Source organism: Ceratotherium simum, chromosome 12 (genome assembly GCF_057802395.1).
Source record: "Ceratotherium simum simum isolate JZ-2026a chromosome 12, ASM5780239v1, whole genome shotgun sequence".
In the NCBI taxonomy this organism is placed as follows: domain Eukaryota; kingdom Metazoa; phylum Chordata; class Mammalia; order Perissodactyla; family Rhinocerotidae; genus Ceratotherium; species Ceratotherium simum.
The window spans coordinates 17453492-17476982 of NC_141911.1; the positions used below are offsets into that span (position 1 = coordinate 17453492).

Here is a 23491-nt window from a genome sequence, read left to right on the forward strand (position 1 = left end):
TTGCTGTATGTGGGACGTGGCCTCAGCATGGCCGGAGAAGCGGTGTGTCGGTGTGCGCCCAGGATCCGAACCCGGGCTGCCAGCAGCGGAGCCCACGCACTTGACCGCTACGCCACGGGGCCGGCCCGAGAAAATCATTTTAAAATGCTGTTTTAAGGGGCCGGCCCGGTGCTGTAGCGGCTGAGTTCGCGCATTCTGCTTTGGTGGCCCAGGGCTCGCCAGTTCGGATCCTGGGCGCGGGCCTACTCACCGCTCATTGGGCCGTGCTGGAGCGGCGTCTCACATGAAAGAGCTACAACTCTACAACTGTGATACACAACTATGTCCTGGGGGTTTGGGGAGAAAAAAGAACAAGAGGAAGATTGGCAACAGATGTCAGCGCAGGGCCAATCTTCCTCGAAAAAAAAAAAAAAAACGCTGTTTTAAAAAAGAGACTAGGGGCAGGCACAGTGGCGTAGCAGTTAAGTTCGCATGCTCCACCTCGTGGCCCAGGGTTCACAGGTTCAAATCCCACGCATGGACCTATGTATCACTCATCAAGCCATGCTGTGGCGGCATCCTACGTAGGAAGATTGGCACAGATGTTAACTCAGGGACAATCTTCCTCAAGCAAAAAAAGAGGAAGATTGGCAATGGATGTTAGCTCAGAGCCAATCTTGCTCACCAAAGTAAAAAAATATATGTATATAAAAAAAAAAGACTAGTATGGATATTTTCGTTAATTATGTTATATGGGAAAGAAAGTTACAGAAATATATCCGTAACTAAAATGGCCTCAGTAGGCTACCAGTTTGGAGAAGTTAGCATTTATGATGTAATGAGTATTTTAGAGCCTCTCTCCGTTTCACATGAAGTCGGGATTGCCCCTCCTTGCTTCCTGAGTAAAAACCTATCAAGAATGTGTCTTAAACTGAAAGGCAGCCTTTGTGCCTGTGGCATCATTTATGCACAGATTAAAATAGTAGTAACTCTCAGTAGATGTTGCTATAAAATCCAGTTGTGTAACTATGAAATTATTCATCATAGTTGATGGAAAAATGCCAGCATGAACACTGCCAAGAAACAACAATAATGTATATTCATTTAGTTCAAAACACCCTTAAACAGGAGGCCCTTTTTCTCCCATCTCCAGAAATACATGGGCAATAGTCGTGTTTTATTATAGGTGGAGAAAGAAAAGATAAGACTCAACAAGCATTTTATGAAACGTTTTTAAATAAAATACAATTGTTGGGAGGAGGGAAGGGGTCGAGTTAAAGAAAGGACACTTGATGTTTGCTAAATATTTTTGCTTTGTTTTATTTATAGAAAAAAGAAAAGTATTCTATGACTGTTTTCCCAAAGGCCATGAGCAAACACGTGAAGCTTAACAATTTGTTCATTGTAGCTTTTGTTAAACCCTGGTTTTGGAAACTGTGGCCTTTGTTCTTGTGTTTTGAAGGGCTGCGTTTTAAGCTGCTGGATTATAGTACTCGTGGTTTATTCTTTAGTGGCTAAAATGTCTTTCACAATGTTATAGTGTTATTAACTGAACTTTTCATGATGCTCGCTGTAAAATCTGACAAGCTGAACAAAGTACAGTGGTAGAATATTTTCCCAGTGTCCAAAGTGACACGATGTCTTTATTTTCTTCTGGCAGCTCACTGTGACTTTACTCTCAAACAATTGCCGTTGGGGTCCACGTGAGGGTGGCTTCTAACAGCAAGTGTGTAAGCATTGCTATGGGTGCCCAGTATTAAGGAAGTTCTACAGAACTGTATGCAAGAGCTTTCTTTGTAATTGAAAAGTTTTCTCAACACAAAACTGAGAAAAGTGCAAGATCATAGGGCAGGGAGGAGTGTCGGAAGTTGGTACAAGCTGCAAGTGCTGTGGGAAGTTTAGAAGAACTGGGGTCTCTGAGCTCTGGGACTCGTGGGAAGGGGAAGATAGAACTGGGAATGGATGCTTGGTAGGCAATCAACAAACATCTCTAAGTATCGCCTAGACCAGCCGGTGCTCCTTCCACCTACCCACCCCTAAATTCATAGCACCTGCAGAACATACGGAAATTATCCGTCTTTCTCTCCCTGCTAGATTGTAAATGGACATGGCCTCTGGCTCATGAGCTTGGTAGCACTCCCAAGCTGCCCCCAAACCCCTGGCAGTGCGCTCAGCACATAGTAAATACTTTTTTAAAAAATCTGAACTGAAAGGGCATGGTATGAGATATGGTGAATTCATACTAAAAACTGTTAATTGATTAGTGTTCATCAATTCAATGGTTTATTTTCAAAAATAAATGTTCACAGTGTTTTAGAGTAAAAATGCTTTGATTCAAGCAACCTGTAAATTACACCTTATGGTTTCTGTACCTTTAATAACTTTTCAGAATGGGAGTGAGAATGGGGGGAGGGAGGAATGAGTTTGCTAACTGCCATTCCTGCATTACAATGAAAATCTCCGCCTCTGTACATCTTAAGGTCTCTTAGGGGAACTAGATGCAGTTTCAGATCAGTTGCTAAGTTTCTAGCCCAAAGCGCCTACGGACATTATTAAAATATAATAGAACAGCAGTATCCCCTCCTCTTTATTCTTGCTAACATGATGTGTTTGAAAGTGGAAAACCAGTGTGGCTGGGCTTTGTTAGAAAACAGCTCTCAAGTTATGCATTTTAAAACTCAGTTTGATCTTCTATTTGCTGCATTCTCTCTAATTGTGAAAAAAATGTTATGGTATATTTACTACACATATTTATTAGAACCTGTCTTCCACTTTGTCTTGTCTCTGATTCTCTCCCAAGGCATTTCATCGGGTGTCTGCTCTGGTATAGGCATCAAGGAGTCAAAGATGAGTGACCCCAGGGGCCGGCCCGGGGGTGTAGCGGTTAAGTTCACGTGTTCTGCTTTGGCGGCCCAGGGTTCCCAGGTTCGGATCCTGGGCACGGACCCACGCACCACTTGTCAAGCCATGCTGTGTCCCATATAAAGTAGAGGAAGATGGGCACGGATATTGTTAGCCCCTGGGGCCAGTCTTCATCAGCAAAAAGAGGAGGATTGGCAATGGATGTTAGCTCAGGGCTAGTCTTCCTCACAGACACACAAATAAAAGATGAGTGACCCCAGCCTCTGCCCTCAAGATGCTCATGGCAGCGTCTGCCTGGAGGGGCAGCTCATGCATTTTCAGACTTGAGTCCCTGCAAAAGGACCCAGTGCTGAAAATCATTTGTAATTATTTCTGGTGGTGGGATGGCAGTCACTAATGTATTAAAACCAAAAACAAGTGGAGAAGCATAATTTCACTAAAGGATGTTTTATACCTTATGTTAATAATTCTTATACATCACACTGAGCAGTATCTAAATACTTCATGAACATTTCATCATGAATCCTTATAATTGTCCTGTACTTGGGAAGTACTTGGCCAAAAACACACAACCAATAAAGGTGGTTAAACCCAGGATCCTGGCTCATTCTGTCTAAAACCTGAGGCCATGCTCTTAACAACCCGTCTGTATTGAATAGATCAGCTTTACGACTTCCTGTTGAAAGGAAACCACAAGTTTAGCCAAGTAAGGAGAAACAGTTACAGAGTCATAGCAGGGTATCTGTCATGCATTGCAGCCTGTGCTATCTCCCTCAGCCAATGATTCCTGCTGGTGGGGTAATGTGTTAACTTTTCTGGGCAGGAAAGTGCTCAAGTCTGGGGGGAGTTTGGAAGTCGACAGCACTAAGAAAACTCTTGTCTTTCCCGCTGAAGAAATATGTGGTCTGCAGCTAACTTATCACCCCAGGATAGCTCTTCACTTTTATTGTCTACAGATTTGGAATAATAATTTCTGCTTTTGGAGTGAGATTCATTCATTCAGCAATTCATTGAGCATCTAAAGTGTCAGGGACAAGTTCAGACACTGCAGAAACAAAGATAAATGAGACAGACAGTATGGTCAGTATGATATGGGCATAAAGATAGACATAAACATCAGTAGAACAGAATAAGAAGTTTAGAAATAGACTCAAACCTATATAGTTCATTGTATTTGACAAGAAGGCAAGATAATCCATTGGAGAAAGGATAGTCTTTTCTACAAATGGTGCTGAAACAACTGGATATCCATATGGGAAAAAGTGAACCTCAGCCCTTACCTCACGCCATACGCAAAAGTAACTGGAATGGTCAGTGTAAACGCTACAACTGGGAAGGGCACGAGGGAACTTTTGGTGGTGATGGAAATGTTCTATATCTTGTTGATTGTGGTAGTTCCGTGGGTGTATAAATTTGTCAAAACCCATTAAAATGTATACCTAAAATGGGCACATCTTATTGTTAAGTTATACCACAATAAAGTTGATTTTAAAAGAGAAATCATATCATATCACTCCCTTACTTAAAATTTTCCAGTGAACATTAGATACAATCCAGATTCCTTACCCTGTCCTACAAAGCCCTGCATGATCTGGGCCTACTTCTCTGACCCATCAGGTAGCACTCCATTTCCTTTTGTTTTTCCTTCTTCCTGGAATGCTCTTCTCCCAGGTCTAGGTGTGGTTGATTCCTAAAGAGGCCCCAGCTCAGGGGCCACCTCCTCAGTGAAGTCCTCCCAGATTTCCTGACTCAGCACTTGAGCACATCATGGTGTGTTTTTCAAACCATGCATCATGAGCTGAAATTCTTATTTACATGGTATTTACTTATTGTCTGCTTTTCCCCATGAGACTATAATCTCCAAATACGAGGAAAGATGTGTCTTGTCTACTCTTCTATCTCTAGGACCTAGAATAATGTCTGCCTGATAGTAGATGTTGAATAATTGTTGTTTTGTTTGTTGTTGTTTTTTTTTTCTGAGGAAGATTTGCCCTGAGCTAACATCTGTTGCTAGTCTTCCTCTTTTTGCTTGAGGAAGATTTGCCCTGAGCTAACATCTGTGCCAGTCTTCTTCTATTTTGTATGTGGGTCGCCACCACAGCATGGCCACCGATGAGTGGTGTAGGTCCACACCTAGGAACTGAACCCAGGCCGCCAAAGCAGAGCGTGCTGAACTTAACCACTAGGCCACGGAGCTGGCCCCAATAATTATTTTTTGAGTGAATAAAAAGGGTAAGGAATTCAGATTCTATAATGTAGACAATGCAGAAACATTGAAGGCTGCTACGTAAAGAAATGGCACCATACGATTTGTGTTGTAGAATGATTCTAGGGATTGGATTGGGCACTGGGGAAAGATGGAAGGCAGGCAGATCATGTGAAAGGCTACCATACCATTTCTGGTAAGAAAATAGGGAGGCCTTAACTGAGGCTCACTCAGAGGAGACAGAAAGCAGGGAACAATCCAAGCAACATTTAAGAGGTGGAATCAACCACACATAGGTACTGATGGTCTAAGGGTATGAGGGGAATAGTCAAATTGAGAATTATACCCATGCATACCTGCGTAGATGGTGCTACCCTGAACTGAAATAAGGGATCCAGGAAATGTAGCATGGTTAGCAGCTAAGGTGAGTTTGGTTTGGGAATGTTAACTTTGCATTACCTGCAGAACATCCTGGTAGAGATGTCCAGTGGACATTTGGTAATACCAGTCCGAAACTGAGGAAAAAGCCAGGACTGAGAACACGGATTTGAGAGTTATTAGGTTGTAGGTGATGATAAAGGCATGGGAATGAAGCGTTAGGAAGAGCTGTGGGTAAAAAGAGAAGAGGGCCAATGATGAAGCTCTAGGGGGTAACTGACTTTTAAAGACTGGGAAGGAGAAGAGGAGGAAGTGGTAGAGAATAATGAGAGCAGTTAGGAGGAGCAGAGTGTAGAAGCCATGGAAAGAGAGTTTTGAGAAAGAAGAGTTAATAGTGGCGATTGCCACAGAGAAAAGACTGAAAACTTGGCAACTAGGAGTGACTGGTGACTTGAGTAAGAGCTGTTTCAGTAAAGAGCAGGCAAAACACAGATTGTAGTAGTTTGGGGAATAAATGCCAGCAAGGAATTTAGGATAAGATGCAGGATTCTTTCCAAAAGGTAGCAAAGTGGGAATTCATGCCTGCAAGCCCTACTAGGAAAAAGGTGTCTTTTGAGAAAGGTAGAAATACCACTGGGCTAAGATGCTTGATTTGAAAGCTGAAGGTGTCTATAGGCATTGTGAAAAGAGGATACTGAAGTAACCAAGCCCTGATAAACAGGTTGCCATATGTCACCGAGGGCCTGGCTAGAGTTGGAGGTGGTTCCTTTATTTTGGCCATAATTACATGGCTGTATTTTATCACCAGCAGTGCTCCAGCCTCCTGGGTGTAGGAGCAAGGACAAGTGATGGGCTTGATCACAATTATATACTGCCAGAGGAATTATGGCGAAGGATCAGGGGTGAGGATATTGGGAATTTTGGTCTACGTGATTGAGTCTAGACTGAGACAGAAATGGAGAACGCAGGTGGGGGTAGGGAGGGAGATAGAGAGAAACTGGGAAAAATCGAAGCACTAGAAAGTCCGGTGAGAGGAGTAAGAGATCTGGAAGACTGGGAGGGTGCAGTTAAAGATGGTTGTCTAGAACTTCAGAATTACTTGGAACTTCAGAATTTAGAATCTGGAGAGATGAAGGGGCCGGGGTGTGGCTGTACGATTAGTGGATGAAATGGAGGATAGAGGTGTAGGCGAAGGTTAGATCTTTGGACACAGAAGTGCAGCCACCCAGCACATCACCCCATACATACTGATGTTCCCTAGCCTCTGGGAGGCAGATGAAGATTGAAACCAGGGAGTTCAGTGAGTGATCAGGAGTTGCTAGATAACAATTACATGGAGCAGAGAGAGGTAGATGGTGTGAAGCTCAAAGGAGCATGAGCAATTGCATGAAAGGGGAGAAGGAGTATCCTGGAAGCCGTAACGGGGTGTTAGGAGAATGCCAGACTGATTCTGATGGAGCCCTTCCAAATGCTGGCAGACCCCAAACTGTGACCACTGGAATAGACTGGAAGTCACGTCCACTGGAAGAGAAGAGGTTAAGGAACACCCCAGGTGAACAATCAGGTCATCCACGATGAAGACAGGTAGAAAGAAACCTCGTAATGCTAAATGAAAGAAGTCTGAATTGCTTTTTGAACTCTCTGAAGTAACGTGATATAAATTTAATGTAAGAAATATATATTTGTTCCTACTAAAGGCTGTATGTTTCAGTAGCAAAAATAAAATTATATTGTTATGATTTCTGTGAAAAATATAATTTAATATTTAGAACATCTGCATTTGTGTATTGTTTAAAAATTGTGTACATTTGTGTTTTAGCTGGGTTTCTAACATTTTGTAAATAATATTTGTAAAGTATGAATGCTAATATTTATGTGTGTATGGTTTGTTTGTTTTTTTAACAGGTTCTTAATCAAGAACCAACTCTATGGATCCAGGACAGGTTTGTCCCATGGCCTGCTCTGAACAGCCAGTTGTCTGATAGAAGATTCCATTGGCAAACCATCTCTGTTGCCTTACAGAGCAAGCAAAGAAGATGGAGCAATTGAAGAGCCATCTGCCTGTGTGCTTGCTACCTTCTGTGCCCTTTCTAATCCTAACATCCACTCTAGCGACTGCTAAGAGTGCGACTAACAGCACTTTAAATGGCACTGACGTGGTCTTGGGCTCTGTGCCCGTAATCATTGCCAGAACTGACCATATCATAGTCAAAGAAGGAAGCAGTGCCTTGATTAATTGTAGTGTTTATGGCATCCCTGATCCACAGTTCAAGTGGTATAATTCCATTGGCAAGCTGTTGAAAGAAGAGGATGAGAAGGAGAGAGGAGGAGGTAGGCTTTACAGTTGTGTCGAATGTCGTAAAATATAAAGACCAACTTTGGAGCCAGCACTGTGAATGTTAGTTGTTCTTATTCAAAGTCATTTAAAGATCTCATTTTGTCTTCTTTTTCTAAGAGAGAAAAATATATATCCTTAAGGATTCAAAGCAGTAATTAATTCATTTTTTTCCACTCTTTGACTCAGAAGACAAGGGCAAACATTAAAAGTCTTTTAAAAGACCTCTTGGAATTTTGTAATATAATGCATACAAAATGTTGTAGGGATGAATATAAAATGGATTTTCCCTAAGTATATGGTCCATTTATAAGGAAGTTATATTTTGTTGCATGGACCTGACTTGAACAAACAATATGGCAGTTGTTTATTATTAAATGTCAGTTTAGTTCATTGACTGTGGATTTAAAGACTGTACTTCTTAAAAGAATTCTTGGTGCAAGTTCTCAGCCACCAGCTAGAGATCTTTCTGTGCTCCTGGAGACCTGGCTGAAGTTTATAGACTGTCTGTTGCAGCTGAGGCCAAGAGTGAGGGAGGATGCAATAGCAAGAAATAACATGTGGCAATAGGGGAATGCTTGTTTTTTAATGAATGAGTTTCTGGCCAAAAAGTGTGAGTCACCTACCTAAGCACCGAATTTACTTCAGGAAAGACTCCAGCCAGAGAGAAGATTGATTGGGTCATTGGGAATCAGTACATTTCTTGTTTTAGATGTGAGAAGTGATTGTCTGAAAACCCAAGCCTGATCCGATTGACCTGAAGGAGTTAATGTACTTTCCTCAGCGTTTACTGTGTGATGAATAGAGGGTTGGGGGCAGGGGAGTAAAAAGACCATTGTTCTGAAGTAGCAGCTTATTAGTTTCTGTCACCCTTTCATTCATATTGCCCTTCCCAATCCACAGTCCTTTAACCAATGAACAATCCCCAGTAGAGTTTCTGCTCCAAGAAAACCTACATTTTTAATCTCATTCCCTCATTTTATCTTAATTGCTCAGAAAACCAATAGAGACTAATGTCTTATGTCTCCTTAGGAGCTGAGTGAATGGAGTTTTCTTGCAATTACTTACTTCAGGTTCACAGCTGTGTTCCTCATGGTAAAGGCTGCTGGAAGTCTACCTACCTGGGATGTGGGATTTCACTGTAGTGATACCACTTACATTGCTTTTGGTTAGCCATTCAAAGATGCACAGTGTAATAAAGTTTCTTCCCTTTAATGAAAATATTATATATTGTGTATCATATGTGTGTTTGTCTGTTTAACTTGGTGGAATGGAACTCTTTCCCTACCAAGTAAAATCATGGGATCACAGAATTTTTAAATTAAAAAGGACCTTAGAGACAATGTAGCCAAAATCCCTCTTCTATTCACCTTTTCCCAAGGCTCTGCTGTTATTAAGTGGCTGTAACTAGAACCTTCACTACTGACAATGGAAAGATGAGACACCAACAGCCTGAGTCCCCAGTCCACAATTGGTTTCCATTCCTACAGTTCCTTCCTCCCAGACTACAAGTCAGAAGGAAGTGACATCACACTTGTGAAGGGGGGCAGTAACCCCGGTAACACATATACACGCAGGTCCCTGTAATTCATCAGGTCTTTCTACAGGGCTGGGCCACTGTGAGGAATATCAAGGTGACTGACTTGAAGGGAACAAGGACTCCAGACCTGAATCTACCTTTCACGTGGACCCTGAACCAAAGGTTATCCTGGGTATTAAACAGTTGGGGCTGGGGCACTGAACCCCTGAGTCCTAGAGAGGAAGAAAACTGTGGGAACAGCATAGTATTGGGGCCCAAGTTTTAGTCGCAGCATTTTGAGTGTTGTCCTTGCTGCTTCAAAGAGATCACGTGATGTCTTAATTGAAAAAGTCCTTGTAACGGTTGACTCAGTCTTGGCAAGCATACTCTGTACCTTTCCTTCTTCATCTGTTTATGGGGAGGTTGAACTAGATGGAAGTCACATTTGGCTCCATTTTCTTTGGTTTTTTGGGTGCTCGGGTGGTCTGTGGTAGCCAGTGGAAAGCCTTTGGCACAGAGAACTGCTCCATCAGAACTCAGCACTCGCATCATGTGTGTAGCCTGCAGCCTTGCTGGTAGATCAGTTAGCTGTTTTTAAATCACAAGAGGAAGATGCACTGTAGATTTTTAAAAAGAGCTCGTGATACTGGTACTTGATGTTCCAGCTCAGCTTTTGTAATTGCAGTGCTTAATAATAGTAATTTCAGAACATAAGTAACACAGGATAATGTGCAAAACACTATACCTGACAACTCAGAAGACAGGAAATAGCAGAAACGAGACTCCTCGTCATAAAATATTAGAATTTTAGTGTTAGAATGACCTATTAGAGGACCCATAATCTTTAACTCTTCATTTCTGATAGGGAAAATGCCCCTATTATAAGCACAGAGGTAGATTTCAGTTCAGGCTGAAAGGCTAGAAGTTTAAATGGAGCTGTGTTTCATTTATAACCCAGCAAAGAAGTGATTGAATATAGTATGAAAAATGATGCTAATATCCTGGCATTACCTAGATACATTAGACTGCTGTTAAAACCAAGCTAACAAAATTAAGGTAATTTTCATTAATGACACCTACCATTGATTAAGCCCCTGTACCAAGTTACAGATATTATTTCTAATCCTTCCCATAAGCATAACAGGTATTATTAATCCTCATGTATACAGATGAGAAACCAGGTGAATGGAGAGGATAGTACACCACCAGAGTATGGCCAAGCCGTATTTATTCTCCCTCCGTGCCTGACCAGCATCTGCTCATCTTCAGGTGTCTGTGGGTGAAAAATCAAACTATTGTGTATTAAATGCTTAGTACAGTACCTGGGACATAGGTGTCTGTAGGCGAAAAATCAGACTGAGTGAATGAGAGAAGACTTCCTGGGTAGAAAAGGCATTGTAACCACTACCATCACAGTTAGACGGCATTAGGGTGTGTGCTGTAATGTGTGTACGAGGCATGGACACACACACACACAAATGTATTCAAAATCATCTGGGGAGTTGCTCTAGGAGCACACTGCCATTCGCTTTGTGCTGAGCCTGGAAAAGAACAATTTCATTTCTTGTTTATGCTGAAAAAGTGAGACAGCTGTTATTCCTGCCAGCCCCGCTGGTCCTAGAAAGAATGGGGCTATTTCCTGTCATTGGCAGGAGCAGCTGCTTCGCTTTGCTTCCCTGGTGCTTGTCATTTCAATTCCACAAGATCAGGAGAGGCTCGAGTGTAATCTGTTTCTGGAGGAAGAGTTTTTTCAGCAGTTCACCAAAGGACATGTTTGGGGTGGTCCACCAACCATATTACAGAAGTAACTCAGAAGTCAAATAACGTGAATAACCACAAATAGCCACGAAATGTACTGTTTTCAAATTTCCTTTTGCTAATAGTGCCTAGGAATATATAGTTGCCAGAAAGTATTATGAAAAAATCCAGGTTATTTTAGGTACTAATTATCCAGTGTATTTTTGCTGTGGCTACTTACTCTGACTTTTAAGCCATTTAAATGCATATTAGTACCTTTATCAGATGATAACTAACAAGCATTTCAAGAAAGTCAGCTGGTATAGGCCTTTGTAAACACGTCCGCCTTGTTAGCGATTAACTTTGAAATTCTTCCTTAATGTTAGGTTTTAGACTTTTCTGTGAATTTGTTTTCCAAACTTTTGTAGTGCTGTCACCAAAAACAATTAAGAATTATCTTTAAAAATAAACACGCACAGAGTAAGCTGAGCTGAAGTGCACAAAGTTCTCAATTGTCGCAACTACTACTCTAGCTTAATGGTATTTGTTATTATAAATTTTGCATTTAGTTTACATCACTCTGTTTTCTTTGCTCTACTTTTGCAAATTGTTTGAATAGACTGTGAAATGTCTTTTAACTACTTCTACAAGGGACAACAACAAGCTGTGCCAGCCAAGTTCTAAGACGGTAATGTATCACCTTCCTACTTGATATATGTAGGAGGAGGTCAGTTCCCACGGCATTAAATGTAAGTTATCCTTTTCCCCTAAGATCAGCGTGAAGTAGGGCATTAACTTACAAAAATATTATACTGAATTCCTCTTTTAGTACATTAAATATTTGAGATAAAAAAATCAACTTATCAAAAGAGCATTAAACAAAATTTATGTAATGAAGAATATATTTTTAGAAATTCGGAAGAATCCCATGATAGTCTTTCTTTAAGCAAGTTCCTTAGACTTTTCTGAGCCACAGTTTGCCTATCTGTAAAATAGAGATAATCCTTTTTTACTATGACGTGTGCCTGTGAGTCTTGAACAGACTATTGTGTATTGAATGCTTAGTATAGTACCTGGAACATACCACGTTATCAGTAAATGGCAACTGCTGTTATTGTCATTGGTAATATTGCCCATGTCCTTTATTGTCACAATCATAGATTCTAGCGCTTAAATCTCTGTTTCATCTTACAGTGTGTTTTGTAAAGAAAGGAAATAATTTTCTGGGTAATATCTTATTCTCTATCTCAATTATTCCACCTTTTAAAAAACATTTAAAAAATACAAAAAAAATTTTATCCCTTAAATGTTATTTGAAGTTTCAAAATAATGTTGTGCCTGCTGTAATAGCAAGTTTGGACTCCTCTCCTCCCTCAGAGGCTTCTCCTTTCCCGGCACAGCACTTTTGTGTACAAAGGATCCATCGATATCCAATATGCTTCTACCTCTGAAAAAGCAGTGTATGTGGAAATTACAAAGTATATTATGAACTTTATTCTTGCCTAACCCTGTGGTTTTCAACTCGGGCCTTTTTCCCCCCAGAGGACATTCGGCAAAGTCTGGAGACATTTTTGGTTGTCATAACTGAGGGGAGGAGGGGAAGGAAGGGGAAGATTATGCTAATGGCATCTGGTGGGAAGAGGCCAAGGATGCTGCTAAACATCTTGCAGTGCCCACGGTAGACCCCTACAAAGAATTGTTCAGCACAAAATGTCAGTAGTGCCATAGTTGAGAAACCCTGGTCTAACCCAAAGAAGCACCCCTCAACTAACTAAAGAGTCATTCCAAAGTAGGTCTTCAAGTCAGTTGTTTGAACTCATAAGGTATTTTCCCATAAATGTGGTTAATTTATGGTACTTTGGTTCATTTTCCAAATTGAGTCATATTAAGGGCCAACTTGGTAACGAACCACCATTTGTACTGTTTTTTTTAATGAGTTGTGCTCCGTTTGGGATGTGAGTCCAGAATGCTTTGGTCTTAGCAGTGAAAAGACCCTTCTAGATCCATTTCAGATAAGGATGACAGCTGAGATTCCCAAAATGGAAGTTATTTATGTGAAGCGAGTGTAGGGTGCTCTTGTCTTGGAGGACCACCTGTACTACTGTCAGAAAAGACTGTCACTAGCCCGCGGGGAATTACATGCTTGGCACTTTTAAAAAAATTAAGATTACCAAATCAAATTAGCTGAAGGGTCAGATGTTTCGTTTACCAAGAAATGGAAAGACAGTAGTCTTTTCAGGTATTATTTATACCTTTAAGCAGAGCACAACCGCAGGCTCTGAACAGAACAGCCCTCCCACCCCCACCTTCCTGAGCTGAAAGCTGAGCTAAGCCTGTATTATCCCAGGCCACCTTTGCTCCACATGATGTAGGAAATAGCTTGTTAGAGCTGCCCTAGTACTCTCTGAAGAGGTCTCTTAGGAGGATTGGGGAGGGGGTGCACAAGAGCCCTTGCAGCAGCATGAGATGTTTATAACCTGACTCTTTGCAATGGCTTCAAGGAGCTGTCATCTACCGCAGAAGCCCTGTAACAGGTGCAGCCATGCAGTACTAAATTTGTTTTCAATTATGTTTTGTAAAAAGGCATATGAATCCTTTCTCTTCAGTAACCTATATTTCCCATATTGGAAGATAAGCACCACATTTATAGAGATACACACACACACACGCGCGCGCGCATTTTGTTCTTATTTAAGAGTGCCTATTCAATGCGATACTCGTTCAAGTGGATGTTGTACTTCATTTACATTTGCATAAACATTGATTGGAACCCTCAACACCTGAAAATTTTTATTTAAGTTGGTTTCCAGAAGAGAACCTACTTGTTTTGGCAGATTGAACTCTCCTCCTTGAAAAACATGGGCATGTGAAGCTTAAGAGCCTAAGTATCTAAATGGGTTTGTGAACAGAGTTTTAATCTTTTTATACCACTCACCGGGGATAGAGACAAACTATCCATCAGTTTGTTTACACAGTCACAGAAAGATATCTCCAAGGAAAAATAAATCCTTCTAATAATTTGAGGGAAATTCTGAGAGCTTAGCATTTGGATATAATGTTAACTTTTAATGCTCAGTGATCCTCAGGAAAAGCTGGAAAGATTTAGGTTTTCAGTAAAGATGGTGTTTGGAGAAAGGCTGTAATTATAGTGTCTTTGTAAGTTGTGCTCTTACTTTCCTTATGGTTCAGTTCCAGAAGGTGTTGATGCTGCTCATTTCTATACAGCAATAGTTTGGTCAGAAGATGTTTGCGTGAGTGATGGTTCTGATCTGGTGCTGTATATTGGTTTCACAGTGAGTCACAATAACCCCTATGCTGTAGAATTTCTTGATGTTGACAGGTTTAACTGTAGCCATACAAACCTGTTGATCTGCTTCTCTAATTGCTAGACAGTCTACCTGACACTGACCTATTGACATGACGTTGTGCTGCCTTGAGTGACTTCCCCCTCCATTTGTGCATGCCCCATGGCGAGCACAGAGGCACCAGGTCAGCCACCTTCCTGAGGCGGCACCGAGGTTATGGCTTCTCCCAGAGAATGTTGGCAGGGGAGGAACGCTCTAGAGATACACTCCTGGGGTGAAAAACTATTCCAAAAAGGAAATTATTTTCATTCCCTTGATTTTCTTACATTCATTAATATTTTTTCAGTCAACCTAGGCTTGCCTGGTTTGAAGAGGCTCAAGAAGTCTGAAAGTGAGTCATAGATTACATTCATTTTAAATTTTGATAGATGCCTCCAAATCAACCTTCCAAGGGTTTTATCAACCCAACTCCCACCTGCAGTGTGTGGGAGTGTCCTTTTCTGGGTTCTCACTGCAACGTAATATATAATCAGTGCCCCACCTTTCTTTAGCACTCTAAAAGGTAAAACAGTTATATGTTTTTTAAAACTACTTTAAAATTTAATCATAATTTAATCATTAGTGATTTTGTATGCTTGGACACCATTTGTATTCCTTTTACTGTGACTTATCCATTCATATACTTTTCCCGTGTTTTTCTTTTGGGTTATTTGTCTTGATTTATAGGAGTTCTTTACGTTTTATAGTTATTAAGTGTTTGTCAAATATTCTAGAATTTTCTGCCACTTTGTCATTTGCTTTTAACTTTACTTTAGTATGGCATATGTTATAGTGTAAGAAATTTTAGTTTGGGAGAAATCCAATCCATCAAAATTTTCTTTTATAGTTTCTTGGATTCTTGAAATACTTTAAAAGGCCTTTGTATCCCAAGGTTATAAAAATGTTTTTATATTCTCTATTAATTTTAAAATTTTAATTTTACATTTAGGTCTTCAGAGTACTTGGAATTTATTTATGTATTTGTTGTTGAGGAAGATTGTCCCTGAGCTAACATCTGTGCCAGTCTTCCTCTATTTTGTATGTGGGATGCCACCACAGCATGGCTTGATGAGCGGTGTGTAGGTCTGTGCCTGGGATCCAAACCCGTGAACCCCAGGCCACCGAAGTGGAGTGCGCGAACTTAACCACTACACCACTGAACCGGCCCCAGAATTTGTTTTTATGTATCATATAAAGTAGGAATTTACCTTTTTTTTCTTTCAAATGAATAGTCAATTATCCCAATATTCTTTTCCCACTGATTTGAAATGACTTCTTCCTGCTTTTTAAAATTCCCATGCTTACCGGCATCTGCTTCTGGACGTTCAGATTTTCTCCACTGATTTAATGAGGAGTCAGAGAAGGCTTTCTCAGGAAGGAGGTGAGATGTGAGAGTGATGTCTTAATTGGGCCAAGCATGTATGAGGTAGGGGGCTTGAAGTGGGGAGAGAGGAGAGCTTTCCAGGCAGAGGAGGCATGTGCACAGGTCCTGAGGCACCTGTAAGACATGAAATAAGGTGAGTCTGTCAGACGGGAAGTCCTGTAAAACAAGGGGCTCCTGTTCTCCCACAGGATAAATATCAAGTTCTTGAACCTTCTGGCCCTGCATTCCTCTCAAGCCCTGTCTCCACTCAAGCCCTTCTTGGTTATACATGGTCTGTCAGCTGAGCATCATACACTGGCCTCCCTCTTTTGGTCAGATGCTTCCCCCTCCCCCATCCCCCTCTGGCCTTAAAAGTCCTTTCCTTTTACTGCCATGCCTGTTCCTGCCTGCACCACCCCAGCCCACCCTTGCTTAGTACTGCTCGCCTCTCTAAGAAGCCTGTCCTCGCTGTTCCCCCCTCCACCCCACTGGCCCCTGCCAGTGCATTTGCCACGTGATCCCACGGTTGTTTGTTGGAGTCTGTGTCCCTCCTTGGGCTGGATGGTTTTTGCAGTCAGGGATCATGTCTTACTCATCCTTGTATTCACATAGTCCAGCGTGGAGCCTGGTGTATAGACAATTTATTCAATAATATTTGTTGAGTGAAAGCGTGAACAGGATAAAAAAAGATCACTGCCCTTCTAAAAATGTCAGCTTTGTTGTGGAGCATAGCACACATGCTGCAGTACAGCTAAGAAATAACATCTGTTAGCTTTTCTCTTTGCAAAGGAGAGACTGTCACCATAACACTTCCATTCACACGTGGGAGATGCTCACGTGTGATTCCTGCGCCTCAAGTTTCTTGGGGAAGACTGTGACAGATTCCTGGGCAACTCCAGTAGAGATGCAGAGCCCCTTCTCCTACTGCATGTATCAGTATTTTACCCCGAAGCCTTCAGGGGTGTGTCACCTTACAGGACCAGAAAGGGAAGAGAAGACATGGGGCAGGGCGTTCCAAGGGCAGAGCTACAGTCTGAGCCAGGACTGGACGTGAATAAGTGAAAGAGCATCAGGAGTGTTAGGAAAATATTTCACACATACTCTTTCATGTTATATTCAGAAAGTAATGGTTAAACATCTGCCTCTTTTATTTCCTCCAAAATCATTGCGTGTAGAACGGACTTGGCATCAGCTGCTGACATTTTAGCTGTTTATTTGTGCCAAAATGATGCAGCTTAATGAAAATTCAACACACAAACCTTTGACGTTCCCACTCAGTTACAGTTTAAAATACACGGGAATAGCACCACTTATACCACTTTGCGTATATGGCGTGATGGTTTCCTGTGACAGTCATGGTGGGTGTTTTCACTTCTTCACCTTTCTGACAGCTGAAGTCAGGACCCTACCAGAATGCATCTCAGGCAAGGTATTTATAGGCTGAGGTGAAGGGCACAGAAAATGTGCTCAAGATGATCCCGGCTGGGCAGGTATCATATGGAGATTCCTCATGAGCCTAGGCCCACAGCTGATGTAGGAGGACCCCCAAAGTGGAATTTGTGCCATATTCATAGTTTTCAGGGCTGCATATGGTGGTAGAAAATAAAGAAGTCTTGATTTTTCCCTAATCAAAAGTCAAGCCGAGGCTGAGAGGAAATGTGTAGAGTCTTAGTTCCTGGAAAGGAATGAAGGTGTCAGCCCTTACCAAAGAAGCGATACAGACGTACTTCACCTTTGAGGTCTGAATCTTGGCTCTTCTGACATTGTAGTCCTTGGGTGGCTGTGTGTGTGTGTGTGTGTTGGCTTCCAAAGACTTGGTTTGAGATCTGGTAATAAAATGTTTATTCTAGGTCACCTATTCATTTCACCATATCAAATCTGAGAGGAAGCCTAAGTGGTATTAATATTACATAAATAAATATGATATTTAATTATATTTAATCCATAAATAAATATGATATTTGTTCCAAGAGGAATCTAGGAAAGGACTGAAAACTACAGAGATGTCTTGGTGTCCTTGTCATAGATTGGAAACAAGACATTGCTGGAAGAGAGAGAGGTGATCACAGTCACTTGTAGCTCAGATTATAGGTAATAACCCAACTGTTTTAGGATCATAATATATGGATTCATATTTGTCATGGTTTATAGTTAAGCAAATAGAGTCACTTCACAAATACATGGCTGGGCTTCAGAATTTAAGAACAATGAGATTAATTATTGGATATAATATATAAAAGATGTTTCTCTAAGGACCCACTGTTCTGGGCTAAGATAATAATTTATCTGCTGAACATCACACAAGTTTCCCCCAAATGAATCACAAGTGTCACCTAATAATGTTCCAAACAATGCCTCTTTTGACAATGGGACAAGAAACTTCTGAAGTGTCTTAAGTAGTTATCTGAATTGAATCACTTCGCTCCAGGATAGATAAATACATGTCAATAGACAATTAAAAGCATATCTGAAAATAAGTATGATGTTCAAGTTTACAAACATTTTTAAATAGCAGAGGAAAGTATGTATTTTCACATTTCATTTTTCAATAAGAATTAGAATACAGTTATCGCTAAAATTATTATTTAGGTGTGCGGAGAAAGCTGTTTATATAACCATCAGATGGCTGCCTTCTAATTTAATGTTATTGTCTGCTTTTCTTCTTCTACACCCCAGTTCAGACAACTCTATCCTTGTATTTACAGGTAATTCCTCCATAAAAGGAGTGGTGGGGGGTGAGGAGGTGGACATGTTGGTTCTAACTATTCCCCATACAAATAACCTTCTCACTCTTTTCCACCCTGTTGCCTGCTATATTTTCCAACAAAGGAAGGAAGATAAATATGAGAAACTACTACAAGCATACACTATAATTCTCTGGAACCCAATACCTTCTATATATAAGAAGCTTTCAATCAACTAGAGTTTTTTTTTCCTTTGCCTGCTGTAGTCTACTTTTATGAAACATGCAAATTTTAAGAAAATTAATTGACCATTTCCCTTGCCTCAGGTCATTGTATATTCAGATAAATCTGCAGCTGAAGTATTAAAATTCATGTTCAGGGAATGAAAGAGATAGAAGGCTTGCCCCTGTCCTGTCTGAATGAGAGAAAATTTCATAGACCAGGTGCTAGGTTGGTCTGTTCATATACATTCACAAGAGACTGAAAATTCACTAGATTTCCCAAACCAGTGTTTTGTAGTCTTAGGGAAAACACACTGGCTGAATTGTTAGAAAAGGGTTACCCAGGGACACCAGGAACCGCTCTTCACAGATGTTCTTTCAGAAGGCAGAGTAATATGACAGCATCTACAAGAGGCATCCTGCCAGATTCACCGGGGCTAGCAATTAGGAGGGACTGCCGGCCCCCAGAAGGCACCTCACTGTTCCGTCTAGCTTTTCCTTAAGAATGTTCCTTGGAGCAGAGAATGCTGGAATAAAGAAGGCCCTCTGTTACTTCATTCCACAGTCTCTTGAGATCCTGGTCACTTATGTGCTCTCAAGTTTAAAAAAAAAAAAAAAAAAAGGAACATGTTGCTTGTTGCTTTTGGGAAATATCAGACTTTTAATTAGAATTAAAAGTCACTGCCAGAAGGGGAAGAAACAAGTAAAAATACAATGCAATCATAGATACTTGAAATTACATGTTAAATAGCCCCGTCTCTCAGGAGAGGTTCCTCTAGTTGGCTTAGGGAACTAGAGTGTTTTTATGGAGAAATATCTGCCTGCTACATAGAACTCCCAAGAGGCCTGACCTGGACCCTCCTTTCTCTATAGGACAGACTAGGAAGGTAGTAGGATTTCAGAAAGGCTCAGACCCAAGACCTAGAAGCCAAACCTAGTATCAGGATTCCTCTGATCTGAGGGTACACAGGCAGACTAAGAACTAATCCCAACTAAAGAGTTTTGCCCAATTCGGAACCTTATTTCCAGGGCAAAGCTAGATCCTTTCCAGGCCAGAGGGGTAAAGAAGAATTGCAGTTACCGACATGCATTCTCCATCGTATGAGGCTTATTTTCAACTTAATGGATCTGTAATTTATTTGCAAGGCTAAAAGAAATTGATATTAATTCATATCCCGCCTCTGAATCTTCACATTGTTAGGTTGTAACTTTAGTATAGACAATTCATTGTAGATTGTCAAAATTAATGATATAAGTTATGTTTTAATTAACTGAGCTCATACAAGGATAACTTCAATCTCAAATATGAGAAACCCAGGTAAACAATTATAATTTAATTGATTTACTCCAGATTTTATATTGATCCTAAAATACTTTATATTCTGAGAAGCATTAAACTCCTCTGTGAACTTATATTCAGTGGTCATGCTCACCGGCAGGTTAGAAAATCAGATGCTACGGTTAAGGAATTCTCTAGTGAGAGCACAGCATTTTCCAGATGGTTTGTTTTGTATTTTTCACTAGGACGTGGAATTACACAGTATGGTTTGGTAGTTAAGAGTACAGCCCCTTAAGCTTAAGTTCATCTTTTAGCTCTACTGCTTCCAAACTGGTGACCTTGGGAAGATGGTTTAATCTACCTGTGCCTCAGTTTCTTCATCCTATAAAATGGGGCTAGTATTAGTACCTACTTCACAGAGTTGTTGTGAAGATTAAATGAAGTAATACATGTCATTGTCTAGCACATGGTAAGCACGTTGAGTAAATGTTCACTGTCCTTAGTATTATCATTAGTATTAGTAATAACGGTAGTAATAGTGATGTGCGAGTTTGTAGTCACTGCAATAGGAAGTTGGTTGAATTCTCTCCTCTCCCTTCTGACAGGAAAATGGCAGATGCATGACAGCGGCCTCCTGAACATCACCAAGGTGTCTTTTTCAGACCGAGGTAAATACACATGTGTTGCTTCTAACATCTATGGCACTGTGAACAACACGGTGACCCTGAGAGTCATCTTTACCTCTGGAGACATGGGCGTCTACTACATGGTCGTCTGCCTCGTGGCTTTCACCATCGTCATGATTCTCAACATCACCCGCCTGTGCATGATGAGCAGCCACCTGAAGAAGACCGAGAAAGCCATCAATGAGTTCTTTAGGACAGAAGGTGCAGAGAAGCTGCAAAAGGCATTCGAGATCGCCAAGCGGATCCCCATCATCACCTCAGCCAAAACTCTAGAGCTTGCCAAAGTCACCCAGTTCAAAACCATGGAGTTTGCCCGCTATATTGAAGAGCTCGCCAGAAGTGTGCCTCTGCCTCCTCTCATTATGAACTGCAGGACTATCATGGAGGAGATTATGGAAGTGGTTGGGCTGGAGGAGCAGGGGCAGAATTTTGTGCGGCACACTCCAGAAGGCCAGGAGGCCCCCGACGGGGATGAGGTTTACACGATCCCAAACTCTCTGAAGAGAAGTGACTCCCCCACCGCCGACTCGGACGCCTCCTCGCTGCACGAGCAGCCTCAGCAGATTGCCATCAAGGTGTCCGTTCACCCACAGTCCAAAAAACATCACATGGGTGACCAAGAGGGTGTACAGTTTGGAGTCAAAGATGAAGAGGAGACAGAACCATCAGCTGAACGTTCCCCAGAAACTGCGGAACCTTCTACAGATGTAACATCCACGGAGCTAACGTCAGAAGAGCCTACGCCTGTTGAGGCATCAGATAGAGTCCTGCCACCAGCTCACCTGGGAGCTACAGAGCCAGCAGTGGCACATGACAGAAACACCTGCATTATTTATGAAAGCCATGTCTAATATCAACTCCGAAAAGCTATGCATATCAAGAAAATCAGGGGCTGCTCCTTGTGGTACCGATGTAGTACGCACTTGCCGCTAAGCCTTACCAGGACTCTCATCCCTTAGGTAGGAGAGATGCCATGTCCAAAGGGGAAGCACTTGCGTGCAGTTGCTGTGACTGGAATTACCCCAGTAGAAAAGGATGCGGGAAACATCAGGGTGCAGAATTGATACTGCTGGACAGAAAGTGTCTGTCCATGTGATACGAATTTTAGAGGCTGTCCTCTGCCAAATACCTTAATTGGTGATGTCCTTTTGGCAATGAGTACACTACTGTAAGATATTCTGAGTTCAAGAGCCCTGTCCGATGCACACTGCATTGCTTTTCCTTTAAAAAATTATAGGTCTGCTACAATAGCAAATGCACGTACGTGGGTTTGTTGCACTTTCTTCTCATTTTTTATTCCTTTCACTGTTCCTTTATAATGGAGTACTTGTTGTTGTTTTAATACTAATTGTTCTTTCTGGCTTAGTCTTCTTTGCCACTTTGTCCTTATTTTCCCCTAGAACATTTACCTCAGAGGCTTTGGTGTCAGTCATCAGTACCAGGACTGATATCTACAAGTCATTTATAATGTTCCAAATAGTTACTAGGCTCATTACTTTTGCTATTCCCCAGGCCTATTTTCATACATTGCTTTTTTTTCTTTCCAGTGAAGCTGCTGTTGTGAAACTGAGAAAAACTTTGCCCAGGAATAGCACTTTAATAGGCAAATAAAACTGTGTTTACCTGTCCATTTCTGAGAGCATTTTGGTGAGCTTAGCTGAGGTTGGAGGGAGATTGTGAAAGGTTGAATATACCTGTTCTACCCATGAAAACTGCTGTTTTTACATTTAAGTACCATCACCCTTCAAACAAAGACTGAGTCTTTATCTGGGAAATTTATTGCTTCCAAAGACAGAGACGTTTGCTGAATCCCTCCTAGTTGTAGAATATTGGCTTCCCAGAAGGGCTTACAGGGACCATATGCCATCAGGTGACTCAAATACTTGATTTGGGGCAGCAAATGTAAGGATCTGTGAAGTCGTGTGACCAGATCCACTTTTGTGAACTGAGTAGCTGACTTGTTGGTTCTTAAAGGAGAGAGTGAAAGGTTTGAATGATGGCATAACTGTACCATCAAATTTGATGCCAAAAGTATTGAATTAGTTTGTAGTCTCACAAGAAAGCAGTTATATGTGAGGCAGAATGATTTTATGGAAAGAAAACAAAACTAGTCATCTGAAGGCCAACACCTTTCCTGACTGTGCCAATAACCAGCTGCTTGGTTTTGGGCAAGTCTGGGTCTCAGTTTCCTTATCTGGCAGAGGGGGCAGACCAGATGAGCTCTGAGTGCCATTTAAATGGCCTCACTCTCTCACAGATCCAAACCAATATTATCATCCTTGCTCTTTTTCGCAGTTATGTTAAAGATTTTCACTTTCATCTCTGGGTTCACCTAATATTTTTTATGCTCATTACTTACTCAAATAAAGAGGATCAGTTTCAAATAATCATAGCATTTTAAGCAAGTCGTGGATCTTCTCCCCTAAAACATCATTAGGACCACTTCTGCAGTATAGATTTAATTGTGGTGAGAATGAGTGGTGTTATTTCATTTTTACTTAGGAGCAGGGGAGACACTAACCTTAAAGTAATTATCAGGGTCATAGCCACATCAAGTGATGGGGTCATGACATTGTAGGTTACGTGGACCATGTTGGTCATGAGAGAGCAGACCCAGATGTTTAGTTCTCACTCTGTCACTATCTGGTTAAGCGACCTTGGACAACTCTCTTCCCCTCCCTACCGGGGGTGGGGGGGTGGGGTGGAGGGGTGATTGGGTGTTGTATATGGGAAATACAACCCCATATTTTGTATTTTGCATCTACAAAATATGGGGTTGTACTTGATGAGTCACAAGATCCCTTCTAGCTCAGATGTTTATAGTTTTATGGAAAGTTTGTAATTGCCCATGATGGCCCCATTCAAGAGACAAGCAACCTTGGGAGCAAAAATGGGTGC

General features: G+C 41.3%; 1 protein-coding gene across 2 annotated transcripts in view; it reads left to right on the forward strand.

Annotated features, from left to right (window-relative positions):
* Positions 1-23275, forward strand: part of MFAP3L (microfibril associated protein 3 like) — a 38837-nt gene extending 15562 nt beyond the window's left edge. For both annotated transcript variants that reach the window (XM_087437430.1, XM_087437429.1), the window contains exons 2-3: positions 7331-7756; positions 20513-23275. In XM_087437430.1, the coding sequence (XP_087293556.1) occupies positions 7462-7756; positions 20513-21444 (1227 nt within the window). In that variant the 5' untranslated portion in view covers positions 7331-7461 and the 3' untranslated portion in view covers positions 21445-23275. The remainder of the gene's footprint in view (positions 1-7330; positions 7757-20512) is intronic.
* The last annotated feature ends 216 nt before the right edge of the window (positions 23276-23491 follow it).